This window comes from Polypterus senegalus, chromosome 3, assembly GCF_016835505.1.
Source record: "Polypterus senegalus isolate Bchr_013 chromosome 3, ASM1683550v1, whole genome shotgun sequence".
NCBI classification, from domain to species: domain Eukaryota; kingdom Metazoa; phylum Chordata; class Cladistia; order Polypteriformes; family Polypteridae; genus Polypterus; species Polypterus senegalus.
In genome coordinates this window covers 268,663,211-268,682,139 of record NC_053156.1, presented here as the reverse complement: position 1 = coordinate 268,682,139, position 18,929 = coordinate 268,663,211, and the positions used below count along the sequence as shown (strand labels likewise).

General features: G+C 36.3%; 1 protein-coding gene across 4 annotated transcripts in view; it reads left to right on the top strand.

Moving 5' to 3' along the window:
* The window catches only part of rassf5 (Ras association domain family member 5), a 129,219-nt gene that overhangs the window by 98,421 nt on the left and 11,869 nt on the right, over positions 1-18,929 (top strand). For all 4 annotated transcript variants that reach the window (XM_039749144.1, XM_039749145.1, XM_039749147.1 and 1 more), the window contains one exon: positions 17,739-17,843. In XM_039749144.1, coding sequence (XP_039605078.1) covers positions 17,739-17,843 — 105 coding nt within the window. The remainder of the gene's footprint in view (positions 1-17,738; positions 17,844-18,929) is intronic.

Below are 18,929 nucleotides of genomic sequence, written 5' to 3'. Positions count from 1 at the left end.
TAGAGAGGAGAGGAATGAAGGTCAGTTGTAGTAAGATAGAATACATGTGTGTAAAAGAGTGGGAGAGAGAGGTCAGAGGAATGTTCAGGATGCAGGGAGTAGAGTTGGTGAAGGTGGATGAGTTTAAATAGGATCAGTATTACAGAGTAACAGAGATTGTGGAACAGAGGTGAAGAAAAGAGTGCAAGCAAGGTGTAGTAGGTGGGGAAGAGTGCCAGGAGAAATTTATGACAGATGGGTACCAGCGTGAAAGGGAAGGTCTACAAGACAATAGTAAGATTAACAATGTTATATGGTTTGGAGTCTGTGGCACTAATAAAAAGACAGTAGACAGAGCTTGAGGATAGACAGGATTAGAAATGTGTACATTAGAGGATCAGCTTAGGTTGGATGGTTTGGAGAGAAAGCCAGAGAGGCAAGATTGAGTTGGTTTGGACATTTGCAATGGAAAAATGCTGGGTTTATGGGGGAAGGATGTTAAGAATGGAGCTGCTAGGCAAGAGTAAAAGAGGAAGGCCTAAAAGGAGGTTTATGGATGTGGTGAGAGAGGACATGAAGGTGGTGAATGTCACAGAGCAAAATGCAGAGGACAAGAAAATATGGAAATATATTATCTGCTGTGGTGACCCCTAACAGGAGCAACCAAAAGATGAAGAAAACAATTAAAATTAAATTAATAAGGCAGGGTGTACAAGTAAATGATTTTAATGCTGCACAGTTAAATCTCAGGCCTAACTTGGAATCTGAAATCTTGTTTATTTAGGGGTTATTTTACATATCGGTTCATATTTCAGGTTTTCTGAATGTAGCTGCTGTTCTAAATGGTACACAAGGTCTGATTCTGTTTTTATGTGTTAATCTGCAATGTTATTCAGAGCAGACAAGATAACTTTTAAAACCGCTGGTTACTGCTACTCGGTAAAACTGCAAGATAGCTGTTTTCCATCTATTCTCTAGTTTTTTTTAGTATTTTAAATAACATATCTGCAATCATTAACAATTGGCTAATTGCTTTTGTTTTGATATTAGCTGCTTATTCAATAGCTTTATTTATGGTCATAACGGAGCTGAATTATGTTTTATAGAATTCATTTTCAACTATTTATTAATTTTGATTTGGTATTACCCAAATATTGTACCCTTAAAATTTTAAATTGATTTCTACATTGTATTCCATGTTTGTTTTGCATGTCTCTTTGCTGTACTATATTTAAAAAACTATAGAATCCTGGGCTGCAAATTTTCTGGCAAAGGCAAAAACATCTGAATTGTAAAGGAAATTCTGCTCTTAAATTGTTTCACTAAGTTCATAAGATTTCTTCTTGTTTGTCTTGAATGGTCATGTATCCTTTCACTCAGATTTGTGCCAGCTTGCTCCATCAGCAACATCACATGAAGTTGACGTGGAGACATTTTGTTTTCTGGGTAGCTTTTGTTTTCTAATGAAAATTATTGTGCTACTTCCGAAACTAGAGGATAAATTTAGACTCCTATGTATCACAGTAAAATTGCCTCACAAAAGCTCAGGAATTCCTCCAGGGATGTGTAAATGAAAGTAAAGGAAGCTAAGAGCAAGCATAAGGAAAACAGTAGATTATGACTCTTGTAAGAGCAGAGAAATTCTCGGTATAATGGCAGACAGCCAAACTGATCTTATTGCTCTCTCTATAAGGTTTCCCCATTCCTCTGAAATGTACTTTATTCTCACTGCCTTCTTCTGGTCACAACTCACAATGATGTCTAACCTTACTGTGTGACACAAAAGAATGAGACAATGGATTAGTGTTGACTGCAGTTCACATATGAAGGGCAGAACTTCATGTGAGTTGAATGGATTCTAGTTTAGGAAATAATTTGTGTATATTCTTATTTTTCTTTCCTTATCATAAATAATATATCCTTCAGGAAAAATAGTAACACCTGGCAAGTCCACCTGGTGACTTCACAGCTAATTAAATATTTAATTATTTTTGGTAAAATCTCACATGCTGCATCCTTATTGTTGTGTTATGTCTAGTTTATTAACGACTAAAATGGATGCACTGCTTGGCACTCCATGAGGCAATAGCTAAAATCACTTGGCCTTGCCATTCTTACAGTTACAGAGAAATATGGGCTACCTTGTGCTTTGAATGATGTCAAATAAGGGCTCGCTGTGGGCATCAGAAGAGAGAGAAAGAGAAAAATACCATATTATGAAACAAATAAAGACTGAAAATTCTTTGGGATCAGTTAAACATCTGGCTAATCAGACAAGGTTTGCATTGAATATGGAAGAGTTGCATCTGCTTGGTGTTGCATAGGGAGCGGGGCTGAGGTGATATGCTGTAGTGTCACCGAACAAGCACCAGTCAGGCTTTGAATCACCCAAACTGCAGCGCATGTGTAGGCTATGCCTACTTCTATTGCCTTACAGCTGCCTTAAAACCTGATGTGTAACTCCTCCTGGATCATTTGGAAGAATAACTTGAATTACAGCTGGCTGCTTTTGAACTCTTTAGTTGGACAAACCCAGGAAAACTGAACTTTCATATGTGAGCTCCTGCTTTGTTTCTACATCTTACCTGACACTAACATCTAAGAAAATGCTAAAGAACTATTCTGTCTGGCTAATTTTTGATACAAGTATTTGTAAATTGTAAGGTTTATGATCAGTCAGCTAAAAAAAGAAATTAGATTTTTGCCTGCTAAAAACTTCTAGAAGATTGAAAACTAATTTTCCCAGTATTTTACAGCATGTTTGAATATTTAGATGTAATACAATTACCTTTCTTCTTGCATGTTCCACACAGCTATGGCTAATGTGACATGACTGGCTATATTTTATGTAGTGTTTTATTGTGTAAATTGAGAAAAATTGTGTCATCAAACATGTAAAGGGTAACTAATACTGGTCAGTACTGCACAGAAAAAAATATAGAAAACAGATCTGTGGACCAGGTTTTCACAGATGAAGAAAGGAGCTGAAATGTCTGCTCTTTGAAAAATGAGGCAAAGTTTTTAGGTACACTGGACACAAATCTGGTACTTCCACCTTGGTGGGAAATGCTTTTTTAATGTCCCCAGGCTAAATGAAGTTGTGAGAAAATATCATTAAGCAAGAAGGAACAGAGAAATGTGTTGAGTTTGCTTTCCAAGATGTTGGTAAAGACTTAATGCTGAAAATTACAGATGTTTTTTTTTACTAAATTAAAAATCCCCTGTTAATTGATTTCAAATGACTTGCTTATTTTGGGAGATTGTAATGAGTTTATTAGGAAGCAGTATAGTGGGCAGGAGCAGTCAGAGTGAGCAGCAGTGAGCAGGCACATATTTTAACTCTGGTTCTAGTATCTTTTCTGAAGGAGATGTACTCTAATATTTTGTGATCAGTTTTGATATTTTTTTTGCTTGGACTGAATTGAATTTTCAGGTGGTGAATAATGCCACTGTGTTACAAGGTCAATGGGCAGTGTAAGTGGTTTCCTTAAGTAGTCAGTCTTTTTTTTTTTTCATTTTAATAATTGATTTTTTTTTAAGGATGGAAATTTATAATGATTGATGGAAATACTAGTTATTTTTATTGGTAACTTAAAAATTTATTAGGTGACATGATCAGTTTTATGTTTGTTCAGAAGAGTGGAAAGTGGGAATGCAAAGAGAGGAAGATGGAACGTTTTATGAGAGTGGGAGAGAGTTTGGCGGAAATAGGATGGAGTTCTGTCAGAAGTGGCTGGGTACAAGACTGAAAAAAAGTACCGTGCAAACCTCTGCCTTTTGACACTTAACCCAGATGTTTGTAACAATGGGATTCCAGTCAAATAAAGCCATCCAGTCTAAGAGTGGCTCATCCCTGCTATGCCGCCTTATCATCTTATTCAGTCTTCCTCTTTCAGTTACCTTATTGATAAATGTTCTAGGCATTTTTTTGAAGTAGAATATAGTATATGTTTTTATATTCTGAACTTTTCTAATTACAACCTTCAGGCAAGTCTTTCAGCAGACTAGTACACTATGATTTTATTCTTATTATGGGCTGCCTGTTCATATTTTTCCAGCTTTTGCAACATGTGAATTATCATTTTTGGTTCATTATTTAAAGTGTTATATTATTCAGAATCATCATGCGAGATATATTTCTATATTATTATGTATAATTTATCCTCCTTTGAACATCCCTCAAGTCATTATCTTTCTCTGTCGTAGATGCAAAAGCAAAGGCCATGTCAATCCACGTCCAAGTGCTATGACCATTTAACTCTTCAGCTGATTCCATAGCTTCCATTGTAAAGTAGTGGTCAAAGGTTTTGATAGCGACACAAATGTTGCATTTTGCTAAATTTGCATCTTCAGTTTTTGTGGTGACAATTCACATTATTTTTATATTATTGTGCAGAGTGATCAGATGCATATTAATTTATTGCAAAGAGTTTTATTAGAATAAACAGTTAAAAAAGTTAACTTTATCATAAAAACACATTTTCACTTTTTTGGCCCTGACACAAAATGATCAGCTGAAAGTGTCCAGCAAATGCCAGGACCATCTCCTGAGGAGTCAGCTACTGAATCAAGTTGCCCCCAGTGCAGAGCTTGCTCAGTATTGGCAGCAGATGGATGTGAGTACATCTGCATGCACAGTGAAGCAAAAACTTTTGGACAATAGCCTTGTATCAAGAAAGGCAGCAAAGAAGCCACTTCTTTCCAAGAAAACCATCAAGGACAGACTAAAATTCTATAGGAAGTGCAAGGATTGGACAGCAGCAGACTGGTGAAAAGTTTTTTTATTCGGATGAATCCTCCTTACTACTGTTTGGGACATCTGGAAAATCGATTGTCTGGAGAAAGAAAAGGGGAATGCAACTAAGAATCCGGTGTTGTGCCAACACTGAAACATCCTGAGACAATCCATGTGTTGGGGTTGATTCTCATCCAAGGAGCGGGCCCACTCACAATTCTGCCTAAGAACACTGCCATAAATAAAGAATGGTATCAAAACATCCCCCTAAAGCAACTTCTCCCAACTATCTAGGTGCAGTTTGGTGAAGATCTGTGTATTTTCCAGCATGGTGAAGCACCATGTCACAAGGCAAAGGTGATAATAAAGTTGCTCGGTAATTATAACATTGAAAGTTTGGACCCATGGCCAGGAAACTCCCCAAATCTTAATCCCATTGAGAACCTGTGGTCATTTCTCAAAAAGCAAGTTGACAAGCAGAAGCCCACAAATTGTGATCATCTCCAAGTACTAAAAAGGCAAGAATGGATCCCCATCAGTCAGGATTAGGCCCATAAGCTGATATCCAGGATACCAGAGTGAATTGCAGAAGTTATGAAGGAGAAGAGTCAACATTGTAAATATTGACTCTTTACATTAATTTAATGTTTTTGCCAATAAAAGCCTTTGAAGCTTATAAAATGTTTATAATTGTTCTTCAGTATACCACAGAAACATATAAAAATATTCTGAAAATGCTGAAGCAGCAATGTTTGCAAAACACAACATGTGTGTCATTGCTAAAACTTCTGACCACTACTGTAGTTTAGAAGTATTTGAAATATTGCATGGTACTTACCTATTATTAAACAAACCAAAATATTTTTCTAACCCATTTACCTAGTACAATTTTGTGTAACAATATCTTCTAAAGTTTCAAAATGTCTTATTGCAGCAATGCTGTTCCTCTTAATGAATGAGCTTTTAGCTTGATTGTTTCTCATTTCAGGAGCACAGAACATTTCAAACCACGATGTAATGCAAAAAACTTTTTTTTTTATTTAGAATTGGTCACTTCAGGTTTTTCACTTCTATATTTTTACTTATATTTTCATGGTCTGTGTATTTAACTGTTGTGCACAGTGCAGATTTGACCTTCTCTAGTTTATGATGTTTCTATTATTATATTTACTTCATTTTGTAATATTATTGGTTTGTAAGATATTTTACAAACACATTGTCTGTAAGAGAGTCTGTAAACAGCAGGTGACAGCAAAAAATATGACATGCCACCATAGGCTTCATAAAATACAAAAAGTCATTTTCTGTGGCCTCACCAGACTCCACTCCCATGCAGGTCTTGCATTTAACCACTGCAGCTGCTGCCTTTTTGGCCTGCCTACCAAATCTGAAAAAACCACTTGCTGTCAATTCTGAAATGACTTCTTTCTTTAACCTGACACCTTCTCTGCCTGCTGGTGTGCATTAACAGGTGTTAGGATTACCTCCATGACATCCACCAGAAACTTTTTGTAGAAATCTTCCTGCAACTTCCTTCACTACTGAGATCTTAAACGGCTTCACTTCAGACTATGCTTCTGGCTACTCCTGACCTAAGATGCAGGAGAAGCTCAACAAGAGATGAGAGCTAGTCATTCGCGGTATATCCCCAGTACCTTTTTGGGTCTTTGAGGTCTGTCCAGTAGGTACTCCTTCCACCTGTGCCAGCTCACCTCTAAGTGGTATCATTTGACAGCACAGTACATTTTTTTACCTGCTTAGAACATATGGCCCCCAGATGGGATGAACACATCTGAATCCCTAACCCTGTTCCGGAAAATAATGGTTTGGTCCTTAAATGTAAGGGTTGTGCAGTTTCCCTTTCTTGACGGAGTTCAAGTACCTTGGGACCTTGCTCACAAGTGAGTATGAAGGCGATCTTAAGACTAACTAGTGAAATGGTGTACTGGCAGATATTTTGCAGAAGTTATATTGAACCTTGGTAGTGCAGCAGGATCTAAATTTTTGGTTTACTAAGTCCACATACATCCACATAGTCCAAAAGAATATAATCATGAATAGAAATGTGGCTATTCCAGACCAAGAGAAGCCAACAGGGATGCTTAGGATACCATTGATAGGCCACTGGGAGAAGACTATCAGCAGGAATTTTATCTTTTCTGCAATCTTGGAGTATTTAACAATTTCCAGGGAATAATTGGACAAACTTGTTATGGGTAATGTGGCCTGGTATATCCATCTTGGCATGTTGCCACAGTCAGATAAACAATGAATACTAAGGAGAATTTCAGTTTTCAGAAAACTATAGAAGATATAGATTGCATCACCATTTGCAGATTCTCATTTAGCCAAACTTTCAGAGTTTCTTTATAATCAATTAAATGAAGAATTGTAATTCCCTTTTTGATTAACAGTGAAAAAAAAAGAGGTGCAAGTGAAGCCATTTTAAGGCATAAATATAAGTTTGCATTTTAGAGCCACTGTAAAGATGTAATAATATGAAGAGCCAGATTGGTTGTTAGGTATAGTATGTGAATTATGTTTTTGTCTCCTGCAGGAGAATAAAACATTTTAGAAAGGAGAAATGTATTTCAGAGATAGTGTTTTATTAGATTACAGTCTGTCCTCTGACTGATAAATTGCCCACCATGACCTTGTCTGTTCTGGTGCCCCTAATCATCCCATCTCTTATTGGCTACCTATCTCACTCCTTCACCGCCTAATAGCTAGTGTGTATTGCATGTACTGGCACAAAAATGTCTACCATCACATCATCCAGGAGGATGCTGTACATTGATGGTGGTTGAAGTAGCTCCCCTACTGTCTATGTAACATGCTTTGGGGGTCTAGAAAAGCACTATGTAAATGTAACTATTTTTGTGATTTTTATTGAGTGTAAAGGAATTCTTACAAGAATGCAGCCCACTTCTGATGCTGCAATGCATTTCTTAATTTACATTCTGGTGGTGGTCAATTTGTTTCCAACAGAAAGTCTTCAGTCTGCTTCATTAATGGTCATTCAGTAAACACAAGATAAAGCCATAGAGGAAAATGCATGCAAATGAAAAAGAGATGTTGACTTTAGACAGATTCCATAATGTGCAACAGCTACAGAGATAAAAAGAGATATATTAATAATATATTATATACTTTGGAAAACAGAAACATTTGATTTATGATTTTATTGGTTTTAAATAATTTATTTATAGAGCCTGCTATTGCAGGGGGAACTAGTTAGTTTAAATTTAAAGTCACCCACATTTTAAACAAAACAGATAATGTGTTCAGCAAACTAGTTTACCTCATCAATAAAATAATCTTGTAAATTATCTGCAGCTATATTGTTTATTGAGGTTAAAGTGTATTCATTCTTTTGAAGTCAATTTTAGAAAAAAGTCTGAACACTTGGTCCTGTGACAATTCAGAGTACAACATCCATCCACTGCCTGGAGTGGGAGTTGAGCCAAGAACTTTTGCAACTCTAATGTGGCAATGCAAATCATCATGCCCTGGTGAAATTCTGTCAAATCCTTGGTTCTTTATGGAATGTGCATAGGACCAAAAAGAAAGAGAGTGGGAGAAACATATGTTTCATATCTTCCTGTTACTTTTAAATGTATACTTTTTGAACATGTAACCTTCTTAGTGTTATGTTTGGTATGCCTACTGTCCACTGCTGTACTGGTGCAGAATTATCAAATGTTCTTTGAAACAGTCACCAACACAGAGCCTGATGTTTCAATCGGGACAGCAGAAGCGTGTTTCTTGTCTTATATTTTTTCTGTTGCTTGAGCATGAGAACTTAGAATGCCAGTGCCTGATCCTCAGGATCGACATGATCTTTGTGTTAGTTAGGCTACTTGATTGCAGTCATTTTGCCTTTTTTGCCATGTACATACTTGCACCGCAGTGAACCTTCTGGCGACTGAATTCACCAGGCATGTCACAGGAGTTTGGTCATACAGTGTTGTATGCCTCAGTTTCATTATCTTTGTCAACAACTGATGACCAATTTACATTGTCATCACAATCACTTGAATCAGGTAATGGTTCAGTTTCAGTTTGTTCTAAAATTGGCTTTATAGCTTCTAGTTTACATGCCATTGTGTTTTGGTTGAAGGTTCCGCCTCACTCATGCATAAGTTACACCTTAGAGCAGCATAACACGCAGATATGTTCATGATTTTTTTTTTTTTGCAAAGTAATGTTACTTTATCCACTGGATGGCTCCAGAATACTCCATTTCTGAGAGACAATCAGGCATAACCATATTTACAAAAAATTCCAAGCCTAAGAAAGTTTCCGGGTTAACTCCAAGGAGTTTAACTTAAGTTTATCAACAGTTTTAAAAAAGAGTTTAGATTGTGATCAATGATCATTTAAAAAAACCAATAGGCAAGATACTCTGAATATACTGTTTCATTTTAAAATATGTTTTTGATGGATTGGGGAATTAAACACAGTTTACCTATACCCACGGTGTGTAGAAATATTAAAGTATCTCCTTCATAGTTAGAAAAGGTGATACAATTTGTTAATGGACAGGTATAGTTGGTTTCCATTTATGTTCATCAATTTCAAACAACTTTGTTTTCGGTGTGTTTTAAATAATCTGTCTTTATCTGTACTAATTCTGTACATAGTGATTTGTAAAAGCTATAGTGTACTTGCATTTTATCTGAGAACTTGTCACAGAAATGGCTGCATTCAGTGAAGAGCCTTATATAAAAATAAAATTAATCGAATTGAATCCTAGTGAGGGAGCAAGGCTCAGGAATGAGCCAGTCTGATTCATTTGACCACAGAAATAATAATAACTCATGAACAAATTAAGAACAAAACAGTAAGATAGTGTTTACTTACTTGCTGTAATTTACTCAGAATGTTTTTGTTGTATCTTCCAGTATACGCCTGTAACTGTAATTCAAAATAATTATACTGTCTTGTTAATCCACTTAACACATTTTAGTTACTTAAGAAATGATACCAGATGTTTCCATTAGACTGGCGACTATAAAGTCATTTCTATAACTCCCAGATTCTTAAATGACTGAATGGGCCACTGGTCTCAGCAGAGGGATCTTCAGTAATTTATGAAAAAATAATGAAAGTAGCATGACACCAGCCCTTGACTGTATAGCAGAAAATGTAATGTAATGAAATTCAGCTTCTGGTCGATTGCAAAGAGTGCCTTAGCACTGTCATATTGCAGCAAATCATTCTTCTTGTGTGAAAAAAAGTGTTGCAATCTGTTGCTCTAATTCAGATGTAGTCCCAGATTCAGAGAAACCTGTCAGTTAACACCATTTGCATCACAAAAGATTGTTGCAATAAATCATTTCATCAGCCTGTTTCTTGTCATGCTGTTTGGTTGATGTCAAAGGTCATCATCTTTTTTTGTTTGTCTCACAAAGCGGTCTGTAGTGGTTTGACTTTGCTGAAACAATGTGCTTGATGGTCAAATGATGCCCTTAGCTCATGTCATCTCAACTGTAAGCATGAGACACACATTGATAATTTTAACTGGAGAAGCTCCTTCAGCAGTTGAAAATAATTTTACATGTGTATTATCATGGTTTTCCCCTTTACTTATTTTCTTCAGAGGTAAGTGTACTTACCAGGTTCACTACTGGGTTGCTCTGCTTTGCACCTTAAGATTAACACACACATACTGTACATACATATACACGAACGCACTGACCCACTGCATGTTATTCTCTAGCACTTTAACCCACACAAGTGCTGGATGAATAACACATGCACAATCCATCATTCCCTAGTACTTCAAGAGACACGAACAATGCAAGATGTCTTAGATATATCTCAGATGTAAATATTACTTTGGTCTCCAAGAATATATTTAAACATGCAAAGGCTCAACATCCTTGACTATAGGCCATTTATCAACCACTGATGTCTTACTTTAACACACTGATCACTATTGGACAGAGCTCTTCGTCCTCGGTGGATAAACGTCGCAGTTCAGATCATATGGCACTTCCTTACTTCTCCAGGTAAATATTTACTTTATTACTTCAGTCACTATAGAAATAAAGACAAAGTGTAGAGAGTTAAAAGCAACTTGATATATATTAAAGTACAATAATACCAGTAGATGAAGGCATACAAAAAAATGTAGACAGCAAAGTCTGGATATATATACAGTGATCCCTCACTATATCGCGCTTCGACTTTCGCGGCTTCACTCCATCCCGGATTTTAAATGTAAGCATATCTAAATATATATCACAGATTTTTCACTGGTTCATGGATTTCTGTGGACAATGGGTCTTTTAATTTATGGTACATGCTTCCTCAGTTTGTTTGCCCAGTTGATTTCATACAAGGGACGCTATTGGCGGATGGCTTAGAAGCTGCCCAATCAGAGCATGTATTACGTATTAACTGAAACTCATCAATAATATACGATATGCTTCCCTTGCGGTGCTTGATTGTTTGCTTTTCTCTGTCTCTCTCACTCTCTCTGACATTCTCTGCGCCTGACAGAGGGGGTGTGAGCAGAGGGGCTGTTTGCACAGAGGATACGGACGCTCCTCTAAAAAATGCTGCTTTATCGCGGCCTTCGGCAAAAGCCCAAAAGCACATATTGATTTTTTGATTGTTTGATTTTCTCTCTCTCTCTGTCTCTCTCTGACATTCTCTGCTCCTGACACGCATTCCTTTGAAGAGAACATATATTTGCATTCTTTTAATTGTGAGAAAGAACTGTCATCTCTGTCTTGTCATGGAGCACAGTTTAAACTTTTGACTAAAGGGTGTTATTTCATGTCTAGAGGTCTCTAATAATGTTAACAGTGTGGGAGAATTTATAAGGGCTTAAAATATATAAAAATAACCATACAAATATATGGTTTCTACTTCGCGGATTTTCATCTATCGCGGGGGGTTCTGGAACGCAACCCCCGCGATCGAGGAGGGATTACTGTAGTCTTTAGAAAAAAGCTTTTGAAAAAATAGTGTGAAAGTTGAATGTCCTTGGGTGGCGTTTTGATGTAGCAATTGATATTGTTCATAAGATGCTTTAGCTGACGATCAGATGAAAATGGTTGCATGTCTGTTGCCGTCTCCTGACATTGCTCTCTGGTTGTTGCTTGTTTTTATTTCAGATGTTGCTCTGTCTTTTGTCCCATAGACAAGCTATATTTCTTTTAAAATTCCATGTGGGATTCCTGAACATGTGATGCTACACACATTTCATTGGCTGGCTGTCAATATGATAAATGACTTTAGTTGCATTAGCCTTGTCTTCTATCTTATTTGCAGAGGTGTTTTAAAAGTGAGGTACAATTTGGAAAGAGAAGATGCTTTGATGTTAATTTCCTCCTTTTAAAATTAAGTTCAAATTAAGCTTGTTTGTGTGGGCAAAATATAAAATTTAAAATCCACGACACTACAACATGTTTCTCAAATCACACCAATGAGTGTTGGCCATATGCTTTCATATCACATGCAATAGCATAAGTGCTATTTAATACGGTATAACAACTTTTCAGACAACCGTGCTGCCTTTCATTGTCGATTTATAATGGTGGAGGGCATTACTATTCACTCATTACTCATATTTGCAGCTCATTTCTGTTTGGTTTAGGATAAAGACACGATGAAAGACACAGAATCTTAAATGTGAACTAAATAAAGGAAAATGTGTATAGATTGAATAAACATAATTAAAATATTTTTGAAGATCATAGAGGAGTAAAGCCCAACTGATAAGTAATTGCTGAAATTCACAGACAAAACAATATAGCATTGTATATGTCAGACATAACAAATATACCTGTTTAGTCATGGAAGGTTTATTAAGGCAGAATAAAATAAAAGGCATATACATTACTTAACATTAAATAAAATTTAAACCTCGCTGTCTGGGACTCTCTAGGAACTGCCTAGCTAAGTTCTGCACCATCCAAAGATGCTGTCAAAGTTTTCCTTAAAATTCCAGCAGTTAAGACAAGTGGGATTCCTTGCAACTGTTTTGATTGTGGTTTATTTTTATCTATTTTTCATTATTCATATTCATATTCTATTGGAAATCTTTTATTATTTCTTTGTGGGGAGTTTGATTTTGTTGTTCATTCTTTTGTGTCATTGTTAACAATGTTAGTATCTTTTACAATTATTTTATTTTGCATTTATGCAACGCTGTGTAGTAGCATTGTGACCCATTCTGTTCTGTTAGTGACGTTAAGTCTACTATGAATGCCATAATAGCATTTTGATTTTTCTATGGCTGCCATCGTGACATGGGTCCTGGTTGCCAGGGGTATGTGGCATCAAGTGGTCAATTCGATGAGGGGTTAAAGGTTGCCTTGGTGGCCATTTTGTATCCAGGTTTACGAATAACAAATCTTTTTGTGACTGGTTCAAGCCTTTATTTTTGATTTCTTGGTTCAACATGTATTCTTAAAGTGGGAATATGGGCAGAATGCAAAGTCTAGGTCAAAAGGCTTAACAAGGAGTGTATACATTTTGTTGACCTACATACCTGGGTCTCGATGCCCTGTCTGTTCAAGTAGATGACTCATCCATTTCTCCAAAACCATAAAGCACAAAGGCTGTTGATTTTGTTTTAGTGGTACTGGTGTCTACTAGTTGATGTACCAGGGAATACGTACCTTCTGCAATCACTTCCTGAGCTCACCGTTGAATTACAAGTTCCATGTTTTCCAGTTAGTAGTCTTGTACTGCCTCTTGCCTCTCACTCTGTCTCTCTCTTAGACGGTCAGTTATTTGTGAAATTTGTTGGGTTGCCATCCCCTCCAGCATACAGTATATGAGTCACTCCAGGCTGCAACTCTCTCTTTCCCTCTGTCTTGAATATTGCCATTTTGGGGTAACCAACATGCAGTCTACATTGGCATAACAGGCCCTTTCCTACAATCAGTGTATTTCTCTGTTTTCTTTGCCATCTTGCTCGTACCAAACTCTTGCCAGCAGCACACCACTTTCACATCATATCCTAAACCAGTGGATCTCAAACTGTGGGCCGGGCCCCCCTAAGTAGTGCGAAGTAACAAAAAGGGGGGCGCGAAGATGTGAAAAAAAGAAAACAAGAATCAAAAATATGAAAAATACATCTATTGAAACCAAAACAAATTAACTTAAACTACATTCTGATACTAGAAAAATGAATATAGAGTTAGATAAATGTCGATAAAAGATAAGTAGGTATAATAAAATATGCATCTATGATATATCATTAATTAAAAAAGAACAAATTGGTATTAGTGGGCTCCTTTCAAAAAAACGTTAGGGGGGCGCGATTAAAACTGTTATGAAAACTCAGGTCGCAAATACTTAAAAGGTTGAGAAGCGCTGTCCTAAACCCTGTAATCAGGTTCAGAACTTTGGGGAGTCAGAGCCTATCCCTATATCATCAAAAAGAAGGCTTGAATCACTAGCCTGTAACAGGGCATACATCTGCACACACATAGTTAAACTGGTTCAATTTAGAATATTCAATTAACTCAGCACCCACATTTTATGGATGTAGATGGAAGCCAAATTCCACTCACTAGGCTGGGATACAAACATATACCAAATGTACATTTTACTCTAGCAGATCACACCGGCTTCAGAATGACCCTTTCTGCTGCTAATATTTGGCCATGTTTGGCATGTTGAGACATTACATATATTCCTATCCAGTGCCACTATCACAATACACTTGCCCAAGGCAATTTCATCCCAGTCTTCTTAGAGCATATACAGTACTGTAAATTTATATATATTTATATGCTATTAATTGTTACTACCCTGTAGCTTTAAATTTCTAAGCTTATCTTCTAAAAAAAATTCTATCTGAGAGTAAAATGTGTTTATTTTAACAACGAAGTTCAGGAGCTGTGCAGCTGTGCATGCTACCTTAAATTTGCTAAACAAAAAACATCCCTGTGACAGATGGAAAAATACATGTATGATATACATTAAAAAAATAATAACATATATGAATAAAAATGCCATTTTATATATTCTACATTAAGATATTTCAATGAATACTTTGGGAATAGTGATGGATGAATATTGACTGTTTTTTAATGCAATTCTGTACTGAAATATCAGAAAAGGTTAATTGGAATTAGGATAGTCTGTATGGAAATAAATCTCTAATGAACAATGTCTCCTGTCTTTCAAACCTTATTCATCCTGAGTCTATCCATTAGGCAGGAACAATCTCTGGACACGATGCCATTGCATCACACAGTTAGCACATACACACACTAGGGCCAATTTAGTAGATATTCCACAAAATATCTGTCCAGAATCAACAAGAAAATCAACTTTATTTTCAGTGCAATTAATCCTGCTGCCTCATGGATCCAGCATCACTCCCGATTGCTGTCTACATGGGTTTCTCCCAGGAATTCTGCTTTTCTTTTTCACATCTTAAAGATAGCATGCCAGGATAATTGGTAATTCTAAACTGTCTCTGTGTGATTACGGATATGTGCAAGACTGGGTTCTGCAATGACTGGCATCCTGCCCAGGGGTGGTTCCCTTTTGCAGCCGGTAACCTTGAATTGGATTAAGCAGGATTACAAATGTTTTTATATAAATAACTGCTGACATTGGAAAGTTTTTTTTTTTGTTTTTTTTTTTTACTTAGTTTAAGGTAAAGTGAAAGTATTGTGGCAACAAACTGAGGACCGCAGTCTTTTTCCGAAGAAAAAGAGTAATAAATAAGAGTTTATAATTTGGGTTAGTTCAACCTGTCTGGTACTTCAATTACTCAGATGTTGCTATATGCAATCATAGTGTATTATGGATGATCTAATAGTGCTGGGACACAAAACTTCCTCTGTAGTATTAGGAGGTTGAAAGATGGGATTCAAAAGTCCGGTGTAAAGTCATAAAATGGAATCCTTACTGTAAAAAGGGCACAACTGTATGATTAATCACTCTGTCTTTATTTTAGATAATGCCTTTCAAAACAAATAAAAATACAATGCAAATCAGTAAAGATAAGGCACTTGAATGTCTACAAATATGAGAATAAAAGTCTTCCTGGTTGTGTACAGTATATAGAAAAAAACATCTTGGAGCCTATAGCCATATGTTACTTCCAAAGTAAGCACTGGACTTGGGAATTCCCTTTCACTAAACAATATGTCACATATACTGAGTTTTAAGGACAGAGTATATATACATTTGGGCATACACTCACCAGGACAGTTGGTATCAACCACAATACACTAAAATACTCATTTAAGAGATGTCTACAAAGGTTTGAATGAATTAAGGCCAGTGCACCAAGTGTACACAATTAGGAGTTAGGCTTGCACTGACCAGTCGCCATATTGGGTTTGGCTGTTTAGCCAGTGGTATGGAATTATGATGTCCCTGACATCCAAAATTAGTTTTTGCTTCCATGTTAATGGAAGTTTGGTGTTGAGTTCAAAAAATTCCATATCAAGTTAAGTTGAGATTGTAATTCAATGATGTTTAGAACATCAAAAATTTGGATTTTACCATGGTATCTGGCTATGTGTCAGTGGAGATTAAATGTATGTACAACTGCAACTTCTGAAAAAAATAAGAACTACTGTATGTTTTTGAAACAAATTGCACTGTGTTTGCCTTGTTACATACTTCATGTCTTTTCATTTTGGTCCAGTTTACCCAGTACTTATTTCTATATCCTTCAGAAATGGCTTGAGTTACAGTACATCCAACAATAACTGCCATAGAAATTGTGTAATTTAAATGGGACTTCTGCAGTCTGCTCTTTTTACTTTTAGGACTAGGCCTATTGATTTGCAAAAATTTTGTGCAAGTAGTTTTTGACATACAATTTTTTTTTTTAATCTATATTTATGCACACATAGAAGCATACATAAGCACACACACTCACACACTCAAAGAAATTCAGAAGTGAAGATGGCTGACAGCCAGAGAAAATGCCGGTAAAAATGAACAGCTAAACACAAATACACAGCACAACAGATCTGTAAAGGTTGATGTGCACAGAGGCATTATGCCACCCCATACCAGTCTGTCCATCTAGGCAGCTTCTTTACATCATTTGACCAATTTCAAGTTAAATACTATTTAAGTTGTTCATTTCAATCAATTTCCTGTTCACTTTTCTTGCTTTACATTATTTGTGTACATAATAAATATAAGTTAATGTACTTGATTTTATGTAATTGCACAGTACAATTGTTTGTATTGCATTGTAAAATATTCCATTGAGGGATTTCCTGCTGTATCACTAAAGTGATATGTACATGTAAGTACACGTATGGACTATTCCTTACCAATTTTGAAAGAATGTAATGTTCCTTTATTTTTCAATCCCTTTTAGACAAAATGTTAAATGTGCAGTATATAAAAATAAAAACAGGCATAGAGGATGAGTGGGGGCTGGGGGAGGAAGAATTCTGCTACTCTGAGGCAATCGTAGCTGCTTTAGCAATGGTGACCGCCCTGCTTCCCTGACAGGATGTGCTGTGGCTGCCTGTGTTTCCTGGGTTGCTTGTTCATCCAACAGCAGGTCCTTGCATTCAACCCATGAGTTTGGCAGCAGGTTTATATTTTCGTACATTTTGATTTCAAACATTTCTCATCTGTTTTGCAGTTTACATTTTTTACACAGATAACAACTATGCAGTGGTTCTTTTATAAGTGAAGTGGACATGGTTGGGGTTGAGGTGAACTTTAACTTTCAGGTTTAACATTTAGGGAACTTAATTTTCAAGACTTAAAAAAGATCACTCTTAACGGTATATCTGTCTGACACAGGTCAGCTTTCTCTCTCTTCTGGCACATATTGGTGAGCAACAGTAAAATAAGAAAAAAGCCAGACTGCTGAAAAGTGATGGTTTTGTGGCATTTAAACAGGTAAAAAGTTGCAATCCTTCCTGTGCATTGAAAATGGATATATTTAGAATGTAATAGGCTGCATTTGTAATTGATTCTTCTTTGCAATCTGCATGTCCTACAGTAAATAAGCACCTAAACACGTACAGTTTGCTGTAACCTTATATCTCTTGTTGTGTTTCAGAATGATGCCAAACAAGAGATACCAAAGGAACTTTCCTATCAAGAAATTAAGAAGAAGATTGAAGACTACAATTCTGAAGTCTCTGACTGTCTAGGGATGAAATTGGTAATGCTACCTATGTATTTTATATAAATAACTACCTATTGCTTTTGCAAGGAAAAAAGTAAAAAAAAAAAAAAAACAATATCTGGAGTAAGCAACAAAAATATACAGTATATTCAGTACAAAGTCAAGCCAATTCACAAGCCCCCTCACAAAACAACATGAGATGATGGTCATGCCCATGGTTCTCAGTTCATGCGTCATAACCAGCACCCACTAGAATGTCCTTATCCTAGCAAGGAGGCAGCCAGTGTTATTATCTGATTTTAATAAGATCCTTTAAAACATTTAAATTATTTCACTATCAAAACACTCAGTGTAATACAGAAGAACAATTTGTAGGAAATGAGCTAAAGCCATTAGAAAATCCATGGCTGCCATAAAAACAGCACCAAATTTTAGAGGCAAAGAACTTGTGAGGCCTGTGCCTTAAAGGCTCCACTACATTACGGTACTAATCAGATCTTTTGGCTGTGACTTCTATATACTAATTAACACCAAAGAACTTACTTGTACATTCTTATTGGACACATACTTTCCTAATTTGAACGTGATATACTTCATATCTGTTATGTTCATGTAAATTACAACAATTATTTTTTAATCACAAACATTGAAAAAATAACTTTGATAAAGTACTGCCACATTCTCTGTATTATTAAGGTATGTGCATCTAATGTGCTCATCCAGACAGATTTTGTGTATTTTTTTTCACCTGGTTTTTAATCAGAACTCCAATAAAACAAAATCTTTGAAAATGGTCAAAAAATGTGTTGATATCATGTCCACTTTATACTTTTCGCTTTTTGAATATGTGATATGTTTCTGGTTGTCCATACTGAGTGCTTGATTACAAAAGAAGGTGTTTTACAATGCCGTCTCGATACCTCAGGGGATTTCCATCTCTACAATATGTGTGTTAGCTGAAAGGTGCACATTCATCTATCTGTCCCACTCTACTCCATTTATGTCTGCTAACCTTTGGCTCACTGGTCATGGTATCTGTTTTTGCTGTCAGTCCTCTAAACAGCTTGTTTAACAGAATAGCTTATTAAGACTGAGGAGAGACACGAGCTGAAGTCTGTGTAG